This window comes from Notothenia rossii (assembly GCF_949606895.1).
Source record: "Notothenia rossii genome assembly, chromosome: 6".
In the NCBI taxonomy this organism is placed as follows: Eukaryota; Metazoa; Chordata; class Actinopteri; order Perciformes; family Nototheniidae; genus Notothenia; species Notothenia rossii.
The window spans coordinates 76,203,204-76,225,548 of NC_136909.1; the positions used below are offsets into that span (position 1 = coordinate 76,203,204).

A 22,345-nucleotide genomic window follows, 5' to 3' on the forward strand; every position below is an offset into this window, starting at 1 on the left:
AAAATTACACTTCAGATACTCAACTTCCTAGACATGCTTCACGTTTTGAAATTTCACAGATATCTGTTACAGTTCTAACACAAAGCATTCACATGTAAGAGGTTTATCTCTCATTCAGAACAATGAAGCCTTTGATCTCTGGACACCTCTTAGCTCAAATATAAACACCTGTGTAATGGAACACGATGATGTCATCGCTCCAACTGACATGCTCAGAGCAGCAGACTTCAGATAGCATTTTGCTAACAGTCCAGCCGTGAAGACATCTACGGGACAGTTTTGAGATTTCTTCAAATGCCGTTGCCATGGCAAAACAATGCTCGCCATGAAACACGGCTTTCTCAAAACCTCAGTGAAACTGCTCCAAACGCCCCAAACCTGTGAAGTTTTGGTAAGGATGCAGCCATCAACGCATCTAAGCGTATTATGGGGTGTCATCAAATGCCGTTGCCATGGCGACGGACCACTCGCCATGAAACATGATGTTGCTCTAAGTCCAATCAACACGGTCCAATCGTCCCCCAATCTTCACTTGTATATCACCGGTCCATGCCTCAACAGCTCTACGCCAAATCTCAGATCTCACCATATGCCGTTTCCATGGAAACGCATCCCTCGCCATAAAACATGATGTGTCTATAACTCCTATGAAAATGTTCAAAAAGTGCTCAAACTTCACATGTGTGCTAACAGTCCAGCCGTGAAGACATATACGGGACAGTTTTGAGATTTCTTCAAAGGCCGTTACCATGGCAACACAATGCTCGCCATAAAACACGGCTTTCTCATAACTTCAGTGAAACTGCTCCAAACGCCCCAAAACTTCACAGGTTTGGTAACGATGCAGCCATCAACGCATCTAAGCGTATTATGGGGTGTCATCAAATGTCGTTGCCATGGCGACAGATCATTCGCCATCAATTTAGTTCAGAAGTTTGCAGTTCAAATATTCCGCTGCTTTTCCAAGCCTTTTTACTTTCTTTTCTTCTCTCTTCACACATTCAAGCCCCCAGTGTTCATGTATCATTTCAATCTAAATTCTTCACATTTCAGCATAGCAGTTTAGCGTGAGCTTTTCAGCATAAAGCATTCCCACTAGCAATTTCTTCAGGAATTGCATTCTCTAGTTTTATAGTGAGATCATCTCACAATTATATTAACATAAAAATACATCTCACTGAGATGTATTTTTATGTTCATATAATTGTGATTTCAATGCCACCCCAAAATGATCACTGGTTCCATCCTGGCCACCTCACTGAAAATGTCCTGGCTCCACCACTGGTTGCACTGTTGAAGATCGGGGATCGGGGATCGGGATCTTTTTTTTATAAATACTTTTTTTAATTTTGTATTCAATGTTACAAAACAAAAAGGACCATGTTCAAGTCTTAAAGTCATCCTGAGGCCTTAGTTTTGGTTTCAAATTACACAACGTCATGTATGTGTTGCTTCTTTGGGGCTTGTTTTCATAGACCTGGTTGCTTATTTCTCTCAAATCTGGCAACAGAGTGGGCAGGGCGCAGTGTCTAATTGTAGCAGTAAGCTAACGAGTACTGATAAGCTTTATTTTGATTTGATCCAATGCTGCACAACTGAACTGATCCAATGCTGCTGTGAAAAAAAGAAGCTATATCCATGTTGGATAGAATATCCAATTTAAATAAAAAAATAACCTGAAGGGACAACTTCAATGCTTTTTTTCTTTTTTTTCTCTTGATGCATTGCATAAAGATCGGATCGGGAAAAATCGGTATCAGCAAATTGTCAAAATCAAATGATCGGAATCGGATCAGGAGCAAAAAAAGGTGATCGGGACATCCCTAGTTGGAGAAGCCTGTGACACAAGATTTTCATCTGCATAACTACACTGTAGCTATGTTCGTATGACTAAATAAAGAACCTTGAAACTTGTAGCTCAGACCATGTCGTTTATTATAAAACCCCACTAGAAAATGTGTGCAATACCTCTTCAGCACTCAGAAAAACAGATTATTTTATCATTATTAGAATATGAAATGTAGCCAGTTTTGAACGAGGACTTTATTTTCCATTCTTAGTATTTACATTTCGGTGGTCGTCAATTGCTATTGTGAAATAATATGTTTACTTTACTTTGCACTGAGGACACAAAGTTGACTGGACTCTGCTCAGTCCTATTTTAAACACTGTCGCAGTTGTTTTGGATTTAGATACATTTTGGGGATAGCTGCATTTTAAGCATTTTCTTGCGTGGAAAATTATGACTTTTTTTTGGAAGTTCACTGTCATTCATGTCCTCATCATCCCCTGCTGTGTAGTTAATTATGTAATTCCTGAGGACAATTTTGACATACCATCAATCGCCAAATATTTCAACACAAAAGGGAGGTATGAAGAAGTGAACCCGCATCTCCTAAAGGACATACTCGCTGTAAACAGATCTATCCTGCAGCCTCCATCTGCACAATGTCAACCATTTCATCTGACGGCCATAATAAGACACGGCACGAGGTACCCGACGAGCAAAAACGCCAAGGAGATGCAGCAGCTCTACAACATGGTTCTTCACAACGCCACAGGCGAAGAGAGCTGGCTGCAGGAAATCAAGAGCGAGTGGCGGATGTGGTACACTGAGGACATGGACGGCAGACTGGTGCAGAAAGGTGTGGAAGAGCTCAAGCATCTGGCCATCAGGCTGTCAAAGCTGTTCCCCTCTCTGATCTCAGAGGAGAAGCTCCGAGGAGGATTCATCAAATTCATAACCAGCTCAAAGCACAGGTGTGTCAACAGCACGCTGTCCTTCAAGGCAGGACTGACAGAGCTGTGGGCGATTACAGGTATGACTGTAATACAATGTATCATGATTTGCAACATACCTTTTCATAATAACGTTTCCCTTTTTTCTACCCAGATCAGGACTTTCACCATGCAATTAATGATTCTGTCATGAGGTTTTTTGACCATTGCACCAGGTACGTGCAGGAGGTTGATAATAACTCCTCAGCTCTGTCAGAGATCAACAAGTTCAGGCAGGGACCAGAGATGAGGAGGGTCACGGAGAAGATCGCAGACCGTCTTGGAGTCCAGTACAGTCTCATCAAACAAGGTCATATCTGCAGAAACACTACTTTTCTACACTGTTGAGAGTGTTGTGTACATATTTTCAAAAATCGTGTAACCTTTTTCATAACTTGAAATTACCCATGTGCTATCATAATCATCCAAATAATAATAACACAATATCTTTTTTTGTCGAGAACCCTTCATACAAAACTTGCAGCTAAATATTTCTTACATTAAACAAATGTAACATGCAAAACAAGCTTACTCAAACCAATTTACAGAATGACATTTGTGTCACTGGCTGAAACCACATTTAAATTAGACACTGTATATCAGTAATTGCACGTCAGAGTTTACACTTAGACTGTAAAGTGTTAGGGAGGCTAGTGTTCTCAACATTTCAATAATCAGATTCCACACTGGGTGGAGCTGTTTGCTAATTTGGTAGTGCTGAGGCCTCTGTAGGTTGTAGTGAGCTCTTATTCATAGCCTTGAATAAGTATCATAGTCTTCCAAAGGATACAATAATAAAGTGTCTTTTCAAATGTTTCCATGTTAAGATTAAGATAAACTTTCTGAGCAATTGTAGTGTTTTTGTTCTATAGAAGGAAGTATTTTTCTGGCATTTCAGGTTGGTAAAGGGCTGAGTCTCCTCCATGCTTTCACCACTAAACATGTTATATCCACCCTTCTCCAGCAGATATGGCTGATGCTGCATTTTACCTGTGTGCTTATGAATTTGCAATCAAGGCAGTGAACTCGCCTTGGTGTCAACTTTTCGATGAGGAAGATGCAAAGGTAGGAGAAATTGGCATTCAATTGTATGTAGATCAAATGTGGTAAGTGCATGTTCCTTTATTCATGGGGTATTGTATTACTGTGAGAACAAACAGGATGCTCCTCTGCACAATAGACCATTTTCACAGGCTCTCGTGATTGCAGGAACGGCACAGGTGTCACAAACAACATTACTGATGGCTCTGTTCTATTCAAGTGTCCCAAGAAGACATGACAGTGTGACAGGGAGCCAGCGTGCACAACCAAGAAGATACGCTTTGTCTGCTGTGACATGTCACAATGAATATGAGATGCTACTAAAAATGTGCACTTGTGAAAATGCATCGTATACACATCTAAATAAATTACATAATTTCATACAAAAATATAATAAAGTAAAGTAAGAAATCAGGGGGAAGGAATACAATGATGAAAATCTATTCATAAAATACAATTAACAGACACTTAGGTTAAACAGCTCGGTCTGATCTGGGACAGATATACACGGCAGCTTCAGCATAATAAAAATAATTTAGATTCCCTAATGCTCGTTTCTAAGGTTTACTCATGCAGTTGAACATGTCATCTCAGAAAATGCTAAATTGACCCTTCTTAAAATATATATTTTTTAAAGCCGCCCACTTACAGTTTACATTTATACTATCTGCACCAACAGGTAATAGAGTATGCAAGTGACCTGAGAGAATATTGGAAAAGAGGATACGGTTATGATATTAACAGCAAGTCGAGCTGCATTCTCTTCCATGACGTGTTTAACCGACTTAACAAGGCAGCAAGTGACAACAAGTAAGTACGCTATAATAACCTGCAGTCCGTACACATGTAGGTTACATTAATGCATTCATTGGATTAGGAAAAATAATCATCTGGGTCATTGGTTTTACTCAGCTTGTCCCATAAAGTATAGTTTAGTATAGAGGTTTAAAATGTGCCCTTAGACTCATATAGACTATAATCTAACTGTGGTATAAACACTTGTCTAACACCCTACATTTCTTAAAGATAAAGATTTCATTTTCTGTTTTATAGCCATATTGGCAGTAGTTTTGATACAATTCCAGGGAATACCAGAGCCAGGATCACCCAAATCAATATGAGTTATTGTTAAATGCAGCTAATTTGCTTTCATGTTAGAAAGAAAAATATAGATTTTAAATACCAGCAACTAATTTGCCACACAACAACCATTTATTTGTATTTTCTCTGTTAACTTCAGATTCACATGCATGTTTTAAATACAAGACTATTACGTTGTCTTTTTTAATAGCAAATGGCGATTGAGCAAATTCTCTGAATTAATAAGTAAATGCACACAGCACCAGCCAAAACGCAAATATTGCAGCACTAAGAAGATAACACATGAGAGCAGGATGTGTCAATCCTATTGATGCTATAGTCAAATGATCTGCCTGATGAAGGGGTCAGTATTATCTTGTGTTTTATTTATACTAAACACTTATATTTATGTAATGCAGATCCTTGTGTCACAGCAGAACATATCTTTAATTCTGAAGCCCATTTGTTGGGCCTGGCTGTGACCTAAGATTTTCAACGACATAATTACTCTGTAGCTATGTTAGTTTGACAATAAAGAACCTTGAACCTTGTGAATGTCAGGTCAGGACAGCAGTTGACTGAAGCTGTCACAGTCCAGGTGGGCCATGCAGACACTCTGCTGCCACTGCTCACCCTCCTGGGCTTCTTCAAGGACAACGTATCCCTGAATTCAAGTAACTACGCAACACAGACTCAACGCTCCTTCCGCACCAGCCACATGTTACCCTATGCAGCTAACCTCCTCCTGGTGCTGTACGACTGTGGAGCCGGAGAGCTGAGGCTGCAGGCGCTGCTCAACGAGAAGCCTGTGACTTTCCCCGGGTTGAGCGACCAGCAGGCCTCCATGCCTCGCTATGAAGACGTCAAAGAGAACTACAGGGAGCTGCTCCAAGGCTGTGACTTTGAGACTGAGTGTCAGCTGTTCAAGAGTCCTGCTTAACTTTAGGAAGACAGGGAAGATCCTGGAAAATAGGTTTATAGTGGCTTTGTATGTAATATTTGCTAAGCTAAATAAACACTACCCTGAACATGTTGCGAGATGAATGAGCATCTTCTTAACGTACTGCTTTAGACATTTCAAATATTGATTTTCTAAGTTGATTACATTGCTGCTTGCTTTAATCAAACATGTTCAGGATGCGCTAACTTTTTGAAGCACTGGATTGAAAACTGAGAATGTAACTAAATGTTTCTGGCTGTCTTTCTTTCAATAGAAGATTAGCTTGTAAAAACGGAATATATTATCTGCAAAATAAAAAATAATAGATTATATAAAAATTGCAGGATGGTGAATACAATAGACAGTACAGTAGCCAAGGTAATCTTCAGTGGGTCATTAAATGGTAGATGGGTCATTCCAGAATTGGAGGACAATTTAGACACCAACATTTTTGAAAAATGAACCTTTTATTTTATAATTTTTTTGTATGTATTTAGGAAAAACAGATAATAAACCATCAAAAAAAGTGATTTGCCCAGCTTGGCATCAAATGTATATTTTCCAATGAAGAATTACCCCTGTTACTCTAATTATAGTAACAGGGTTGAAAGTAACAGGGTTGAAAATCAATGCTAATTTGAGCCTTTAACCTCAGGAATTATTGCTAGATGTAGCATGTAATGCTACTTTCAAGGCAAGGACAAAGTTGGATATCTAATGTAAGAAAGATAACTTTGAAATTAATATGCTTTATTCTGGTAATATCAGTAACAGGGTTGAGTGGGTCAGAGTGCCACACTCTTTTACGACTGAAAAGATTGTAAAAATATGAAAAATAAAAGAGAGGACTTAGTTTTGGTCTACCCATGGCACTAGCACATGGCTTGCTGATGTCACTTCCACTGTGTCATCTGATTTACAGTTTTTTCACTTCCTGTGCCAATCTAAAAAGGTTTGGGTAACAGGGTTGAACGCATGTTCAGGGACACACCTTCTGTGCAAAATTACTGTTATTTAAAATATGTTTATGATTTAACAAATAGATTTTACCATTACAAGAGACATATATCAATAGAATAATACCAAAAAAAGTAAATAAAATCCCTATTTTAAATGTTATATTTGACATGCAAGTTGGTCACCAAGAAGCGGGGACAAGAGAAAAATGCCATTTTAGGGGATGTTCGAGAGCTATTTGATAATTTAAATAATATTTTGAAACCACTTTTTCTACAATGTTATACACATTTTGTCTCAAGACAAGTATGTTTAACACAACAAGTGCATGTTTTAGCATTTTGGGCATGGATTATTAGATTTTTTATATGGGGGACATGAAATGTCCTCCAATTCTGGAATGACCCAGATAGCAATAATGTTAAAATGTATACTAAGTACATTTACTCTTAGTTTATTTACACATTTGATGTATTTTATGGATACAACTTTATTAATCGTGTGTCTGAAATCACAAGCTACAGTATATGCATGGTTACAATACCACCACTGAGTAATATTTTACATTTATATAATTGTCAAATGGGCGATGCTGCTTGGTCCGTGTACGTTTTGTCAGTTTGATTTCTCGTTTAAACGGAAAGCCAACGTTTTTGATTTAAAACGAAAAAACGGAAAACCAAAGCCTATTTCCCGTTTTTGTTGTCTGAATCAAAAGACGGATAACGAGAAAACCTAATTAAAAAAAGGTCCGTGTACGTTTTGTTAGTTTGATTTTTCGTTTTGATTGAACCAAAAAACGAAAATACCAGCCTTTTTTCGTTTTTTATTTAAAACGAAAAAACGGGAAACCAAAGCCGTTTCCCCATTTTTGTTGTCTGATTAAAAAAAATGGATAACAAGAAGACCTAATTAAAAAACGGTCTGGTTTTGGTTTTGATAACAACTTCATTCAATTTTCCGTTTTGATTGAAGATTGAAGAAAAGCAGTCCGGTGGACCGGAAGTCAAATAACATATTTCAAAATAAAAGACACGAGGATATAATGGCAATGCTGTAAAAGTAATTTTAACATGTGCATTATGAGTGCAGGGGCTTGATAATTGAGTGTGGTATTTCAGTGGTAGTGTTTTGCAAACAACACACAGGCTGTTGGTTTTGAATAACGTATCTAATGTAGGCTAAATAAGAGTGAGTAGTTATTTGCAAAAAGTGTATTTTGGAATATCAAACTTAGTGTAAAGCAGACGATGTGCTTATGATTTAGCATATCTGTACAATAGATGAAAGGCAACTTGAGTTTAATAATTGTGCCAAAAGTACCAGTTTGTGTCTTGGTAATGCACAAAGCTGTAATAGGCCACAAATAATCACATTTTTCTAAAAACACAGCAGCAAAACCTATTTTATCCACCCAAAAATGAAGGCCCACCTGAACAAAAATGGCTATTTTTAGCATTAATTAAATAACGTACTTAAACTGATATAGCCTTTTTGGGTGGATAAAATAAATGTTTATTTTTCCCACGTCCTCAGCAGTACGGCTCTGCTGTGCCGGGGCTCCTGTATGTTTCTCCACACGATACTAGTACACTGATTATGGATATATACCACATACTACCCCACTTCAAAAGACCAGAACTATCCCCTTGAGGGCAGCTGTTGATGTTCACAACAACAACAAAACGCATGCAGATGGTTGAAGTCTGTAGCCAGACAGTGGTAGATCTGGCCGTGGTGGAGCATGGTGCGCAGCGGTGTGACTTCTAGCTGTCATGGTGATGTTCATATGACAAGGGACTGCCAGCTTGAACTTTACCGAGAGCAGAGTCCACTAGTGGCATCTCACAGGGATACTTATGGTGCAGAAGCAGCGGTGAAGTCCTTGTAGATCCACTTTGAGGGCAGACAGATCCAGCAGCTCTCAGCTCTCAGAGACATCAACACATAAGCTATTCTGTGTGCATAGCTTGCTTTCACATAACTACTAATCTCTCACTTTACTTTCTCTGACATTGTTCTATGCTTTGGATTGCGGACATCCCAGCCATGTTCTCTACCGGGCCTGGTTTTACACACTGTGGGTTTAAGCAATATATAGAAATGATGATGTAGGTCGACATTTCTGTTTACATCGCTGACATTTGTCACAGGTAAATCTTGTAGGTATCGCAACAAACATGACGTTGTCACACAGCGACAAGCTGGACACTGGATTGCCCAAATAACTACACACTCTTATTTACATTTGACACGTTATTCAAAACCGACAGCCTGTGTGTTGTTTGCAAAACACTGCCATTGATATACCACACTCAATTATCAAGCCCCTGCACCCAGAATGCACATGTTAAAAGCCATGTAACCAATTAGATCACTTAGAAACCTGAGCTTGAACGCTTTGTTGTGCACAACAAAGGAGGCCACTTTTGGAGAGAGAGTTAGAGGAAGAGGTAAATGCAATATATTGTATTATGTCTTCAGTACCATACAGTAACTATGTTCATGTCATCTTCACTCTCAGTAAAGTCATTGTGTCTAATACATGTTATGAGTGTTGAGAATAAACCTATTTGTGTGTTTCCACATTGCATGTGTTCATTCATAGTCCATATTTACAGCGTGATACAAATGAAAATGCCTACAACTTTGACTTGAATGTCTTGTTTATTAATCAACTAATGGACATGTAAGCCTTACACACACATTCCTCTTTTGAGCGTCTAGTGATTATGGCCTGCATGTCTTTCTGTTCTAACTCAGCTGTCAGCTTCTTAGCAGTTTAGACAAACATCAAATTCATAATGTAGAGAGACTAGTTGGACAAAATAATGCTTAACAACTGTTCCATTACTGTGTGAACTGTATGAGATATCGTTCTCCCGCTTGCTGCTGGGTGCAGGTGAAAGTAGGGCGACAGTTCTGTTCACATCGCTGACATTTGTCACAGGTAAATCTTGCAGGTATGCAACAAACATGACGTTGTCACACAGTGACAAGCTGGACACTGGATTTGCCGACACAGTACAAACCGGAAGTCAGCCAAATAAAGTTATGCAAAGATTACTTGTATTCTCCATAAACGCATATCTGCATGTTAATGCAGAAATAAACGTATCCTCGTCAGCATGGCCGCCGGAAGCAGGGGGGCCAAGGTTCATCACGGCAGACTTCTGGGTTCCAGGATTGAACTTTTACAGCATTTACCTAGCCTCGTGTCTTTTATTTTGAAATATGTTCTTTAACTTCTGGTCCACCGGACTTTTTTTCTTTATTCACGGAAAATTGAATGAAATTGTTATCAAAAACCAAAACCGGACCGTTTTTTAAATAAGGTCTTCTTGTTATTCCTTTTTTGATTCAGAAAACGGCGTTGGTTTCCCGTTTTTTCGTTTTTGATTTCAAACGAAAAAAGGCTGGTATTTTCGTTTTTTTGGTTCAAACGAAAAATCAAACTAACAAAACGTACAGACTTTTTTTTTTATTAGGTTTTCTCGTTATCCGTCTTTTGATTCAGACAACACAAACGGGAAAACGACTTTGGTTTTTCGTTTTTTCGTTTTAAATCAAAAACGAAAATATGGAAAAAGTCTGGTATTTTCGTTTTTTGGCTTTTGGTTTAAACGAAAAATCAAACTAACAAAACGTACATGGACCCTGCTTAATAAGTATTTGTATTTTCTATTTTAGTAAAGTAGCTTACACTTTATGATAATCCTTTTTTTCTTTAGACATGCAGGACTTTGACCTAACAAATAATTGCTACAGTGTGAGTCACCTCAACTACTAAAGTACAAGCAGTCACGTGATCAAAACTGATCAATTTTCATTATTTGTTATTATGTAAACTTAGTGCAATTTATGGGACAGGCTCTGATTGGTTGGAAAGTCCAACGTGGTGACGCGGCATCAGTTGCGGGGTCTGGTACGAGAGAGTACGCGGCCATACAAACAAAAAGTAGCCTACATCTCATCATGCCGGTCGTTTTGTGGATAAACATTGTTGTTTTTATCACGATCTCAACTAGCTTTGGCGTCTGTTTTCGTGACTATGTGAATCATGAGGACAATTTGGACATACCAGCAATCGCCAAATATTTCACCACGAAAGGGAGGTATGAGGAAGTGAACCCGCATCTCATAAAGGACATACTCGCTGTAAACACATCTATCCTACAGCTTCCATCTGCACAATGTCAACCATTTCATCTGACGGCCATAATAAGACATGGCACGAGGTACCCGACGAGCAAAAACGCCAAGAAGATGCAGAAACTGTACGAGCTGGTCATGAGCAGCGCCTCGGGCAAAGAGAGCTGGCTGCAGGAAATCAAGAGCGAGTGGCAGATGTGGTACACTGAGGACATGGACGGCAGACTGGTGCAGAAAGGTGTGGAGGATCACAAGCATCTGGCCATCAGGCTGTCAAAGCTGTTCCCCTCTCTGATCTCAGAGGAGAAGCTCCGAGGAGGATTCATCAAATTCATGACCAGCTCAAAGCACAGGTGTGTCAACAGCACGCTGTCCTTCAAGGCAGGACTGACAGAGCTGTGGGCGATTACAGGTATGACAGTGATCAAATAACCGAGGTGATATTTGTTTAAGGGTTGATATTTGACAGACTTTCACTCCATCCAGCATCTTTTCCCTCAGTTTCACAGATTGTCAGGGGACTGTTATCTCACACAGAACACACAGTGTTTCATTTAGATTTACATGAAACCCTGTGTGCTCTGTGTGAGATAACAGTTTACAATTAGGGACTGTCAATAAATTGTCAGACACTGCAATATAAAAGTGACTGCAAAGCCCCGTCTATGGTGGTAATTTTTTAACGATGCTGACAATTGTGTTTAAAATATATATTATCTTTTGGACATATGTGACTCACCAAATAGAGTGGTGCAGTAATGACTTATTTAGCCAAACAGGACGTTAGCATCTTATGACTGCGGTCAAGCCAGCCGTCTTTCACTTTTGAGTGGTCAAACCAGCCGCCCCTGTATTTCGAGTGCGCGATTAGTTACAGGTTTACGGTAATGCAATAAAACAACCATGGGAAGCTGGATTTCAAAGTAAAGGATGGCATGTGGTTTATTTCTATTATTTGCGATTGAGGAAAAGGGTAATTTATGAGAATAATTGTAGGACTTATTGGTTCATAAACTTGTTGCACAAATACTATGAACTACTTTTACTGTGTACTTTTTGAGAATGGCAAAAATTCCCTCCAGAGAACAAGAAGGAGCATTTTTGTCTAACTTTGACGTGGGATAAAAAACATTTCTTCCATAAGTAGTTTATGAAACTGCCATGTTTGTACTTAATACTTCTAGGACTACTTGCAAACATAATATTAACTACTTTTATTGTGTACTTTTTCAGTAATTTGAGTTTCAAAGTCCTCTCCAGAGAACAATAATGAGCATTTTTGTCAACTTTAATGTGGTCTAAAAAACATTTCTTCCATAAGTAGTTTATGAAACTGCCATTTTTGTACTTATTACTTCTTAGACTACTTGCAAACATAATATGAACTACTTTTACTGTGTACTTTTTGAGTAATTTGAGTTTCAAAGTCCCCTCCTCCAGACAACAAGAAGGAGCATTTTCGTCTAACTTTGATGTGGTCTAAAAAACATTTCTTCCATAAGTAGTTTATGAAAATGCCATGTTTGTACTTAGTACTTCTTAGACTACTTGCAAACATAATATGAACTACTTTTACTGTGTACTTTTTCAGTAATTTGAGTTTCAAAGTCCCCTCCAGAGAACAAGAATGACCACATTAAAGTTAGACGAAAATGCTCCTTCTTGTTGTCTGGAGGGGACTTTGAAACTCAAATTACTCAAAAAGTACACGGTAAAAGTAGTTCATATTATTTGTGCAAGTAGTCTAAGAAGTACTAAGTACAAACGTGGCAGTTTCATAAACTACTTATGGAAGAAATGTTTTTTAGACTACATTAAAGTTGACAAAAATGCTCATTCTTGTTCTCTGGAGGACTTTGAAACTCAAATTACTGAAAAAGTACACAGTAAAAGTACTTCATATTATTTGTGCAAGTAGTCTAAGAAGTATTAAGTACAAACATGGCAAGATGGACAATAAACACAGAGACTTATGCTGGCATGAATGTGGCAAGCGAGGTACATTGTTGCACCTACTCTGGGAATGCCCAGCGGTAAAAAAAACTTTGGTCAGAAGTAATATCCTTATTGTCTGAATCTTTAAAAGTGAATTTCCCTACATGTCCCATTGCATGTCTACTGGGTCTCAAGCCAGATGGCAATCTTGCAAGGACTACCGATCGGCTCTGGACATTGGGCTGTTTAGCCACAAAAAGACTCATCCTATTAAACTGGAAGGAACGCAAACCAGCCTGCTTTACTAGGGACTCATGGCTGAGGGAGTATCTGGACCTACTGAACATGGAGCGTGCAGCTTCTCTGCTGGGGGATTTTGAGGGGAGACAGGAGGATTGCGGTTCACTGCCCGCAGCTCCCCTATCTAACCCTGTCAATATGGCATCCCCTGTGTAATGTATAATGTATTGTGTATGTAATGTCCTGTGTATGTCACAATCTGCTTTCTTAGGAAGTCATCCTTGCATCCAACCCCCCCCCCTCCCCCGTTACGTTTTGTTTAGTTGTTTGTTGTTACATGTTTTGGTGTACGGTTTGTTATCTGGAGCAATGTCTGTTTATTTAAAATAAAAAAAATAAATAAAAAGTACAAACATGGCAGACTCATAAACTACTTATGGAAGAAATGTTTTTTAGACCAAATTAAAGTTGACAAATGCTCATTCTTGTTCTCTGGAGAGGACTTTGAAACTCAAATTACGAAAAAGTACACAGTAAAAGTAGTTCATATTATGTTTGCAAGTAGTCTAAGAAGTACTAAGTACAAACATGGCAGTTTCATAAACTACTTATGGAAGAAATGTTTTTTAGACCACATTAAAGTTGACAAAAATGCTCATTTTTGTTCTCTGGAGAGGACTTTGAAACTCAAATTACTGAAAAAGTACACAGTAAAAGTTGTTCATATTATGTTTGCAAGTAGTCCTAGAAGTATTAAGTACAAACATGGCAGTTTCATAAACTACTTATGGAAGAAATGTTTTTTATCCCACGTCAAAGTTAGACAAAAATGCTCCTTCTTGTTCTCTGGAGGGAATTTTGCCATTCTCAAAAAGTACACAGTAAAAGTAGTTCATAGTATTTGTGCAACAAGTTTATGAAGCAATAAGTCCTAAAATTATTCTCATAAATTACCCTGTTCCTCAATCGCAAATAATAGAAATGAACCACATGCCATCCTTTACTTTGAAATCCAGCTTCCCAGGGTTGTTTTATTGCATTACCGTAAACCTGTAACTAATCGCTCACTCGAAATACAGGGGCGGCTGGTTTGACCTCGCAAAAGTGAAAGACGGCTGGCTTGACCGCAGTATCTTATGGGCTCTTTCGACAAAAAGCAATGGGATTTTGGAAAGTTGCAGAATACAAGATCTGTGGCAAACACATGTTTATGATACTTACACACTGTTTTCAGCAGGATAATCTCCACATATTAACACGGTTTTTAAGCGTAAAGGAAATTGGCAAAAATAAAAAGCTAACATTAGACTATAAACTAACTTCAACTATCGTCCCATATCTTCAATCACCACCGCTAAGCTAAATACAGACTCATGTTCGGCGTGATGACGTTTAGTAGTCATCACACAGTTAGGCCCTGGTTAGTAACTGTCGTTTTTATGAAAAGAAAAAGCTTCTGTGTTTTATTTCGTAGAACAAAGCATTACAATCTCTTGAGCTAGTGTTAACAACAGACCTTATCATCTCTATTGAAATGTTTACGTAAATATCCAACCTCAAACTAACTTTACCGCCAATACAATATAAAAGTATTCACCACTTTAACAGATTATCAGAGTAATATGTAACTTTGTTCCTACACAGATAAGGAGTTTGACCACGCAGTGAATGATGCTCTCATGAGGTTCTTTGACCATTGCGCCAGGTTTGTGCAGGAAGTTGATAAGAACCCCACAGCTCTGTCAGAGGTGGACAAGTTCAGACAGGGACCAGAAATGAGGAGGGTCACGGAGAAGATTGCAGACAGACTCAGAGTCCCCTACAATACCATCAATGACGGTCAGTCGTAGAGCAAGTATTCAGATTCTTTATTTAATAAACATGCCTGTGAGACGTTTAGAAAACATTGTTTTGCACAATAATATAGGAAAAAACTATTTAGGGAAGACTTAGCTACCCCTAGTCTTATTTACCTGCCACTGGTAGAATGCACAAAGTCAACCAATAAATGTGGAAGAACTAGATTAAGACACAGCAGGGCACCTTGACAAGACGGGGGTACACTATTGCAAAAATAATGCAGGACACAGTTGGTATTGTACTTTAGTGGTGAACATTTTCAGCAAACTTACAAGTAATCAAATAAAAAAAAAATGTTTAAATCTATGTTGGGTTGATCTGTTTTAGAATGTATTTGTTGTTAATTTTTATTGTTAGGAGCTAGTGCTGGTACCTTCTCCGTATGAAAAAAGATTTGGGACAGGGGTGGGTTTTTCTTTCTTACTTTAGCTTGCTTTTCTGATGTTACTTAACCGAGCTTTAATGGCCGACTGTCCTCTCTGATTTTACTTATCAACATTTTGCTGCAGATATGGCCGAAGCTGCATTTTATTTGTGTGCTTATGAGTTTGCCATCAAGACCGTGAACTCCCCCTGGTGTCAGCTTTTTGATGAGGTGGATGCACAGGTACGTCACTCAGCTACTGAAAAATTGTTTGGAGGAGATGTTTATTAGTCACTAACCTAATTTTGAGTGAAATTACTCTTGTTTATTTATCATAATAGATAACTTTGTGAAGTGTTTTACTTTTTCAGGTTGTTTTTTTTTCAAATCAAATGTGTACAAATCAATATAAACTGTACACATGATAACTTAAAGGTGACCTATCATGCAAAATGCACTTTTGTACATCTTCTATACATGAATATGTGTCCCCGGTGTTCCAGGGAACTCACCAAGTGTCAGAAAACACAACCCTCTCTATTTTCCTCCATTCCCCGATCTCTTAAAAAGGGGCTGCAACGGATCTGATACAGACTGATCCAGATTTGAACACTTTTGTGAAGTCACAGAAGTGGCGCTACGGCTATTGGGCCAACTCCACCAATCAGGAGGAGACAGCCACGGACATTGCCGTTCGAAAGTGCTGGAGACGCTGTAGTACATATGCCAGGCCTGTAGATGGTGCTGTTCTCACAGAATCAGCCCATGCAAAGACAGTGTTAAATTGAGCGAAATGAGGAATGGCTAAAATGCATGACCTGTTTGGTATTTTGAAAAATAAAAAGTATAAATATGCCTTTTTATATAGGTATGGTCCTACACTATATTATTCAAATATAGCATGATAGGTCCACTTTAACATGTTCTTAAATGCAAGTCCGCAAGGAACATAAAATCTAGATAAAAGACAATGGGAAATAACCCAAGTTTAAGCAAACAAACAGACCTATCTTATCAGTTTAAAAATACCTAGCACTATCAGTGTTAGACCCTCATTTAATGCAGGAACAGTGTCATCAAAGGTAGGAAATATGTCTAATCGATTTATTTTAACTTGAATTTAATTTAATTTTGAATTTCACTGCTGCAAATGACTTATGCTGAGTTGATTACATTAGTAAAACGGTATTGTCTCTGTTAAATAAACAAATAAAAACTGTTAAATGAAAAAGAAAAAAAAGGTTGTACAAAAGCCGTCTGTAATGATTTATCTGCATTGTAACGTAATTCATTTGTCGAGAAACCTTTTGCCGTTATCCATGTCACAAATAGTGCTTTGTGTCTTGTGTTACAAGCCGACCTATCACTCGGGAAGACTGAAATGTTATACCCCATTACAAAAGAATGAAAGCTGTAGCAATGATTTGTAATTTCTGGTTCAACAGGTTATGGAGTATGCCAACGACCTAAAGCAATTCTGGAAAAGAGGTTACGGTTATGATATTAACAGCAAATCGAGCTGCATTCTCTTCCATGACGTGTTTAGTCGACTGAACAGAGCAGCCGATGAGAACAGGTGAGTACAAACATATGCTCCTAAAACATATTCAATACTTTTTCAGACGATGTCTAACTCTATATATATTAAATTGTGCTACATTTTAAGTTTTCTTACTTTCAGACTAATCTTATTTTAAACTTGAATTTAAATGTCTGGGAAATAGCAACATCCTTACTAAAGACGTACAACTTGCAGGGAATGCGTTGGGTACTATTTTTATCTGTGGATGAATACACATTTGGTTGCTCTAGAGACGTATTTACAGCAACAGGACAGTTTACCGTATATGAGAGTGCCCTAAACTACACTGCCGCTGTTAATTAAAACAAACGAAGGTGCAACAGTGCAACTGTGTGGCTCATTAATGTATTTTTAATACATTTGAACAGCGATGGAAGTGTTTAGAATTAATATATATCAGGCATTCAACACACAGATCATATTTGTTGATAGATACATTATTTGTTGGTTTACGTCTTTAACTAAATGTGTGAACAATAGGAAACATTTTGAATATCAATAGTCTTGTCCTTCAAATCACTGCATGGTAAGACACTGAGTTATAAAACAAGACACTACACGTGTAACTCTTATAGGTAGAGCTGAAATGATTTGTAGATTAAATAAAAAGCTCAAGCAAAATATAGGTAGACAACTTTTGTTGCTGTCAAAGCAGATTCTCCAATGTCATGGTCTTGTTGTTTTTTTCAGTTTTATATTATTGTAAATTAAATGTATTATAAAATCTAACTTTTGGTTGGGTATAATAATATCCATTTAATTTTGAAGTGAATGTGAATCCAGGGACAAATTGTTTCATTATAATTTAGTTCGCAAAAAAAAGTGCATTTGTGCTGCATTCGTGTAGTGTCAGAATAATTAGGTTCTGACTGAAAAAATCCATGTAATTGCACAATTGGCCTTGGCAGAGGTCAGCGCTCTCTGCCAGTCTATTTACACAAGTTGGTTTATTTATGCAATTTTAAAAACACAGGTCTCTCTGTCCATCAGTGTTTCTATGAACTGCACTGTTCGGGCCAATAAGCCCACTATACCCAAGCTCTGCTGGTCATGTAGGCTAAAAATTACACTTCAATCTGAGTCCTAGAGTTACTAGAAACAAGCACAGATGAACACAGAGTTCCTACTCCAAAAGATTATTGACAAATTGTTCATTTTTTAACTTTTAACTAACAGATTTGAAGTCTTAACTTGTCATATTTTTTTTCTAAGAATAAAGCCATGGGAGGTAACTTTAGTTGCATAACCACCACTGATGAAGAGTGTGAGTAAAGTGAGAGTGCCTCATCAGATCATTTAATAATCAAACAATTATCTATTTATTTATAGATAACTTTCCAAGTTGTATTTGCATACTCTGAACTTCTTTCAAGCGAGATTTCATTTCAGTCCCATAAAATCTCAAGTTTAACACCTTAAATTGAATAGATTTAATAATAATCTGCGTTTAATTTGTTTTGTCTCTGACTACCGTTGTTTTGCTGTTGCTCTTGGCAACGGGCATTGCTTTACTGTTTTTTTTTTTTATTCAATTATCCTGATGAAAGACATGCAAACCCTTAGTTACTTACCAGTATGGAGGTTTCACGCAGGGTTGCCAACATTTGAGTTCAGCTTGGAGTGAGATTTTTTTTTTTGGTGAACCAAAAAAAGAAACGTTCATGTGTACAGTGTTACAAATGTATTGAACATGTACAAACTAGGGTTTCCCGTTAATGTACCGGGCGCTACAGTGGAATACGCACATACGCAGTGTACCCGCAACTCTTACAATGAAGGCTCGATAATCAGCTCACAGCACATAAAATGGCATATAGGTGTAAGCAGAGGTAAAGTGCTATTTTATAAGTGGGGGGGGGGTCCTCACCTCCTCTAGGGGGGTCTGGGGGCATGCTCCCCCGGGAAGATTATTATTTTTTTAAATATTGAAGTTAAATGCATCAACCTGGTGCACTTTAAGAGCAAAATGAATTTATGGACAGATTTTCTTTTTCTTTATAGATATTTTACAAATCACTCACCTTTTAAACTTGTTTTACTTTCATATAGTATTTCATAACTGTTTTTCATTTATTCTCATAAATGGTGACCAAAACGTATGAGACCCACTGAGATAACTAGACTAAAGTTAACTATCTAAACAGAGTCCCTTACCTCACTGAGCTGTAGTTATCTCTCTCAGTCTGACAGGACAGAGAAACAGCTTCTAATATCCGTTAAGCTAACCAGATGCTAATAACAACAATGCAAATAGTCAAGTTAAGATGATGCCATATTTATTGAAGATTTTACATTATAGATATTCCCCACAATTATTCAAAAGCATATTCTTCCAAACTCCTTGCTGTAGTATGACACAAAGGAAGACTATTGATGTGTGTAGTGAGTTTGGTAGTAATAAGCTGTATAATAACGATTGAATATTATTGTATTCATATTATTGTATTCGGAGTTGCACTTTGCAGACGGTCCCTGAGCACTCGTTTCTTCTCCGGCTGCGGATAGAGACCAATGTAATGTGTCCATCTCGGAGGACGGCGCGTATTGGCTTTTTTTGATCAAAATGTGATTGTAGTTCGTTGTCAGCCTTACCACGGTACTTAGGAGACGTCATTTGTGTGAATAACGTTTTGTTCATGAGTTATTGATCCGTGAAATCAGAATCTCCCAATATCGTTCCAACTATACTGAACTAAGCCAGAAGAACGTCTCATTTCGTAGACCGCTCGGTTTGCTGTTCCTTCACTTTATTTTTATATACATTTATTTTGGACGAAAACTTAGCGTGAGGAAAGGCAAGTGTGGCGTGAGATATGGGTTAATTGCGTGACTCTCACGCTCAATGCGTGAGTGTTGGCAGCCCTGTTTCATGTAATCTACTATTTAGGTTTTTTGTCAAATTAAATGTCTCTATAGATTGATTGATTAAACAAATCACGGCAACCAACTAATAGATTATAACACCTTTCGTTTCAGCACTAATATCTACAACATCTAGTTTAAGGTGTCCACATGACTTTTTTGCTGGTTGGTTCAGCATCAGGCTTAATTGTCCCTGAGCAAATTGTGTGTTCAACACCTGAAACTGATGTTTTATGTTGTGTATGTCAGGTCAGGTCAGCAGATGACTGAAGCTGTGACAGTCCAGGTGGGCCATGCAGAGACCCTCCTGCCACTGCTCACTCTTCTGGGCTTCTTCAAGAACAACGGATCAATCACTTCCACAAACTACGCCACACAGACCCAACGCTCCTTCCGCACCAGCCACATGTTGCCCTATGCAGCTAACCTCCTCCTGGTGCTGTACGACTGTGGAGCCGGAGAGCTGAGGCTGCAGGCGCTGCTCAACGAGAAGCCTGTGACTTTCCCCGGGTTGAGCGACCAGCAGGCCCCCATGCCTCGATATGAAGACGTCAAAGAGAACTACAGGGAGCTGCTCCAAGGCTGTGACTTTGAGACTGAGTGTCAGCTATTCAAGAGTCCTGCTTAACTCTGCAGACAGGGAAGATCCAGGAAAATAGGTCATTATAGTGGCTTCAATGTATTTTAATTGCAAAAGGTGTGAACATTGTGGTCCCTATATAGGAGTGTCAGAGTCTAAATGCCTAAACCATGTTCAAATCATTGTTTGGCATGGCCTTTTATCTGTAAGAAGAAAAATATAAGAAAACATTTTAACTCGCTTCACCTTAAGGCTGAGAAAATGCAGATTTGGTTTCAGAAATTGATCCCGGTCTAGCTTTTAATTCCATACAACCTGTACCATTACAGTATTGCTTTTGCCAAGGTTTCTCTCTCCAGCAGTTAAATTGTGTTTGCAGTGTACACATTTTATTTAGCTTTTACCAAAATCCTTTCTTCTTGGTTTGAAAGAGTACAAGATTGTGTGGTCTGTCTGAATGAAGACATGAATGGTGGTGTTTAATACATTACTCTTTCCTTACAAGTCCTTTTTAGTTTCCTATTCAAATATTTTTGGCAGGCGTGTTTCTGTTTTATTGCTCTGGCTACTCTGAATTGTTGTGGAAAACTTCTTTATCTATCAATAATCTGGAGATTTACTAGTCATGATCGAAAAATGCTCTTTCAGCAAATCAGAGTTGTCCAGTTGTTGGTTCTTTATTTGAAGCGCTTCAAAGGTACAGGTCTCACAGAGTATAGGATAGTCTGCAGGAGTGTGCACAATAGTCACAGAATGGCAAAGCTTATATACAGGATAGGGCGGGCAGACAGAGTTTTTGTATAGGCGGAACGCCTCAGAAGTCTGCTTTCACACGGATGTCTCATATCGATATTAGACACCTGTGTCCTTGAGCTGTAGAAAGTATAACGGTTATCAAAATATAGAAGTTCAAACTTTGTGTGAAGAGGAGTAGTTTCAACATAGTCTGCCAAATCAGGTCTGTGGCCTTGAAGCGCTTGAGAATAATAACCCTCATAAGTGTATGCAGAGAAAACAACACATATCAATAAATTACAGTAGTGTGTAGAAGCATTTGGTTTTACTATAAGGTAACATAAGAAATTGCCCCTACAGAATGTAATGATCATGGTTTGATTAAACTGTAACCTAAGTTATAGGCTAACTTTACAAGTTCTCTGGTCCTTATTTCTCTTATCGTAGCCTACTTTTGTCTGGTCAATTATTTGTTTTGTGAACGCGTGTTATTTATTTTCTCTTAATACAATATATATTATTCATGTTATTGTAGGATTGAATTAAAAATAGTAAACTCATTTAGATATTTTTGATAGAGTATTCCATTCATTATCGATGCATCTATGCGTTTTTGTCATTGTTAGTGGTCGCCGTCGGTAAAGTGTAATTTAGTTTCATGCATAATAATCAGTGGTTGAATGTCACTAAGTACATTTACTCAAGTTCTAAGTCTAATTGTGAGGAACTTGTACTTCACTTGAGCATTGTCCCATGATGTTACTTTATACTTTAACCTGTTAAGCCCCAAGGTCCCCGCCGGCGGGTACTTTACTTTTTTTTTCACAACACTGTGTCTCAGGGGATCTTAATATTTAAGAACCTATTAATGTGTTATACCAGATTAACGGAAATAATCTCAGCTAACTGACGATACAAACCATTTTTACCAAAACAAAACACAAGTCTCATAAGAAGCATCCAAATGACCCCTGAGCGAAAAATGCTAACGGACTTTGGCACAGAACTCAAGATAAAAGTACCCTTATTACTTATCGTAGCTGCACATACAGGATATCCGATTAAAGCTGAGGTTCCACAGATTATTTAGGTATATAGTATCATCACTGATTGATCCGAACTCGCGACAGGGGAAGCAAACACAGACATCATAACACGTACCTTTACGGAGCTTTTTGGGAGATTGTCTCACCGTAGCTGTCAATCTGATCAAAAGACGTGTTCAATGGCATTAAAACG

At 38.2% G+C, this 22,345-nt stretch overlaps 2 protein-coding genes across 2 annotated transcripts; both read left to right on the plus strand.

Moving 5' to 3' along the window:
• The first annotated feature begins 2,129 nt into the window (after positions 1-2,129).
• LOC307044474 (multiple inositol polyphosphate phosphatase 1-like) lies at positions 2,130-5,943 on the plus strand. The gene is made up of 5 exons (XM_079689743.1): positions 2,130-2,819; positions 2,894-3,088; positions 3,746-3,843; positions 4,499-4,629; positions 5,461-5,943. Exons 1-5 carry the CDS (start codon positions 2,243-2,245, stop codon positions 5,837-5,839), a joined length of 1,380 nt encoding a protein of 459 aa, XP_079545869.1. The 5' UTR covers positions 2,130-2,242; the 3' UTR covers positions 5,840-5,943.
• Positions 5,944-10,571: 4,628 nt separating this feature from the next.
• LOC307044471 (multiple inositol polyphosphate phosphatase 1-like) lies at positions 10,572-21,523 on the plus strand. Its single transcript, XM_079689739.1, has 5 exons — positions 10,572-11,360; positions 14,768-14,962; positions 15,493-15,590; positions 16,793-16,923; positions 20,041-21,523. Exons 1-5 carry the CDS (start codon positions 10,658-10,660, stop codon positions 20,417-20,419), a joined length of 1,506 nt encoding a protein of 501 aa, XP_079545865.1. The 5' UTR covers positions 10,572-10,657; the 3' UTR covers positions 20,420-21,523.
• Positions 21,524-22,345: the final 822 nt, after the last annotated feature.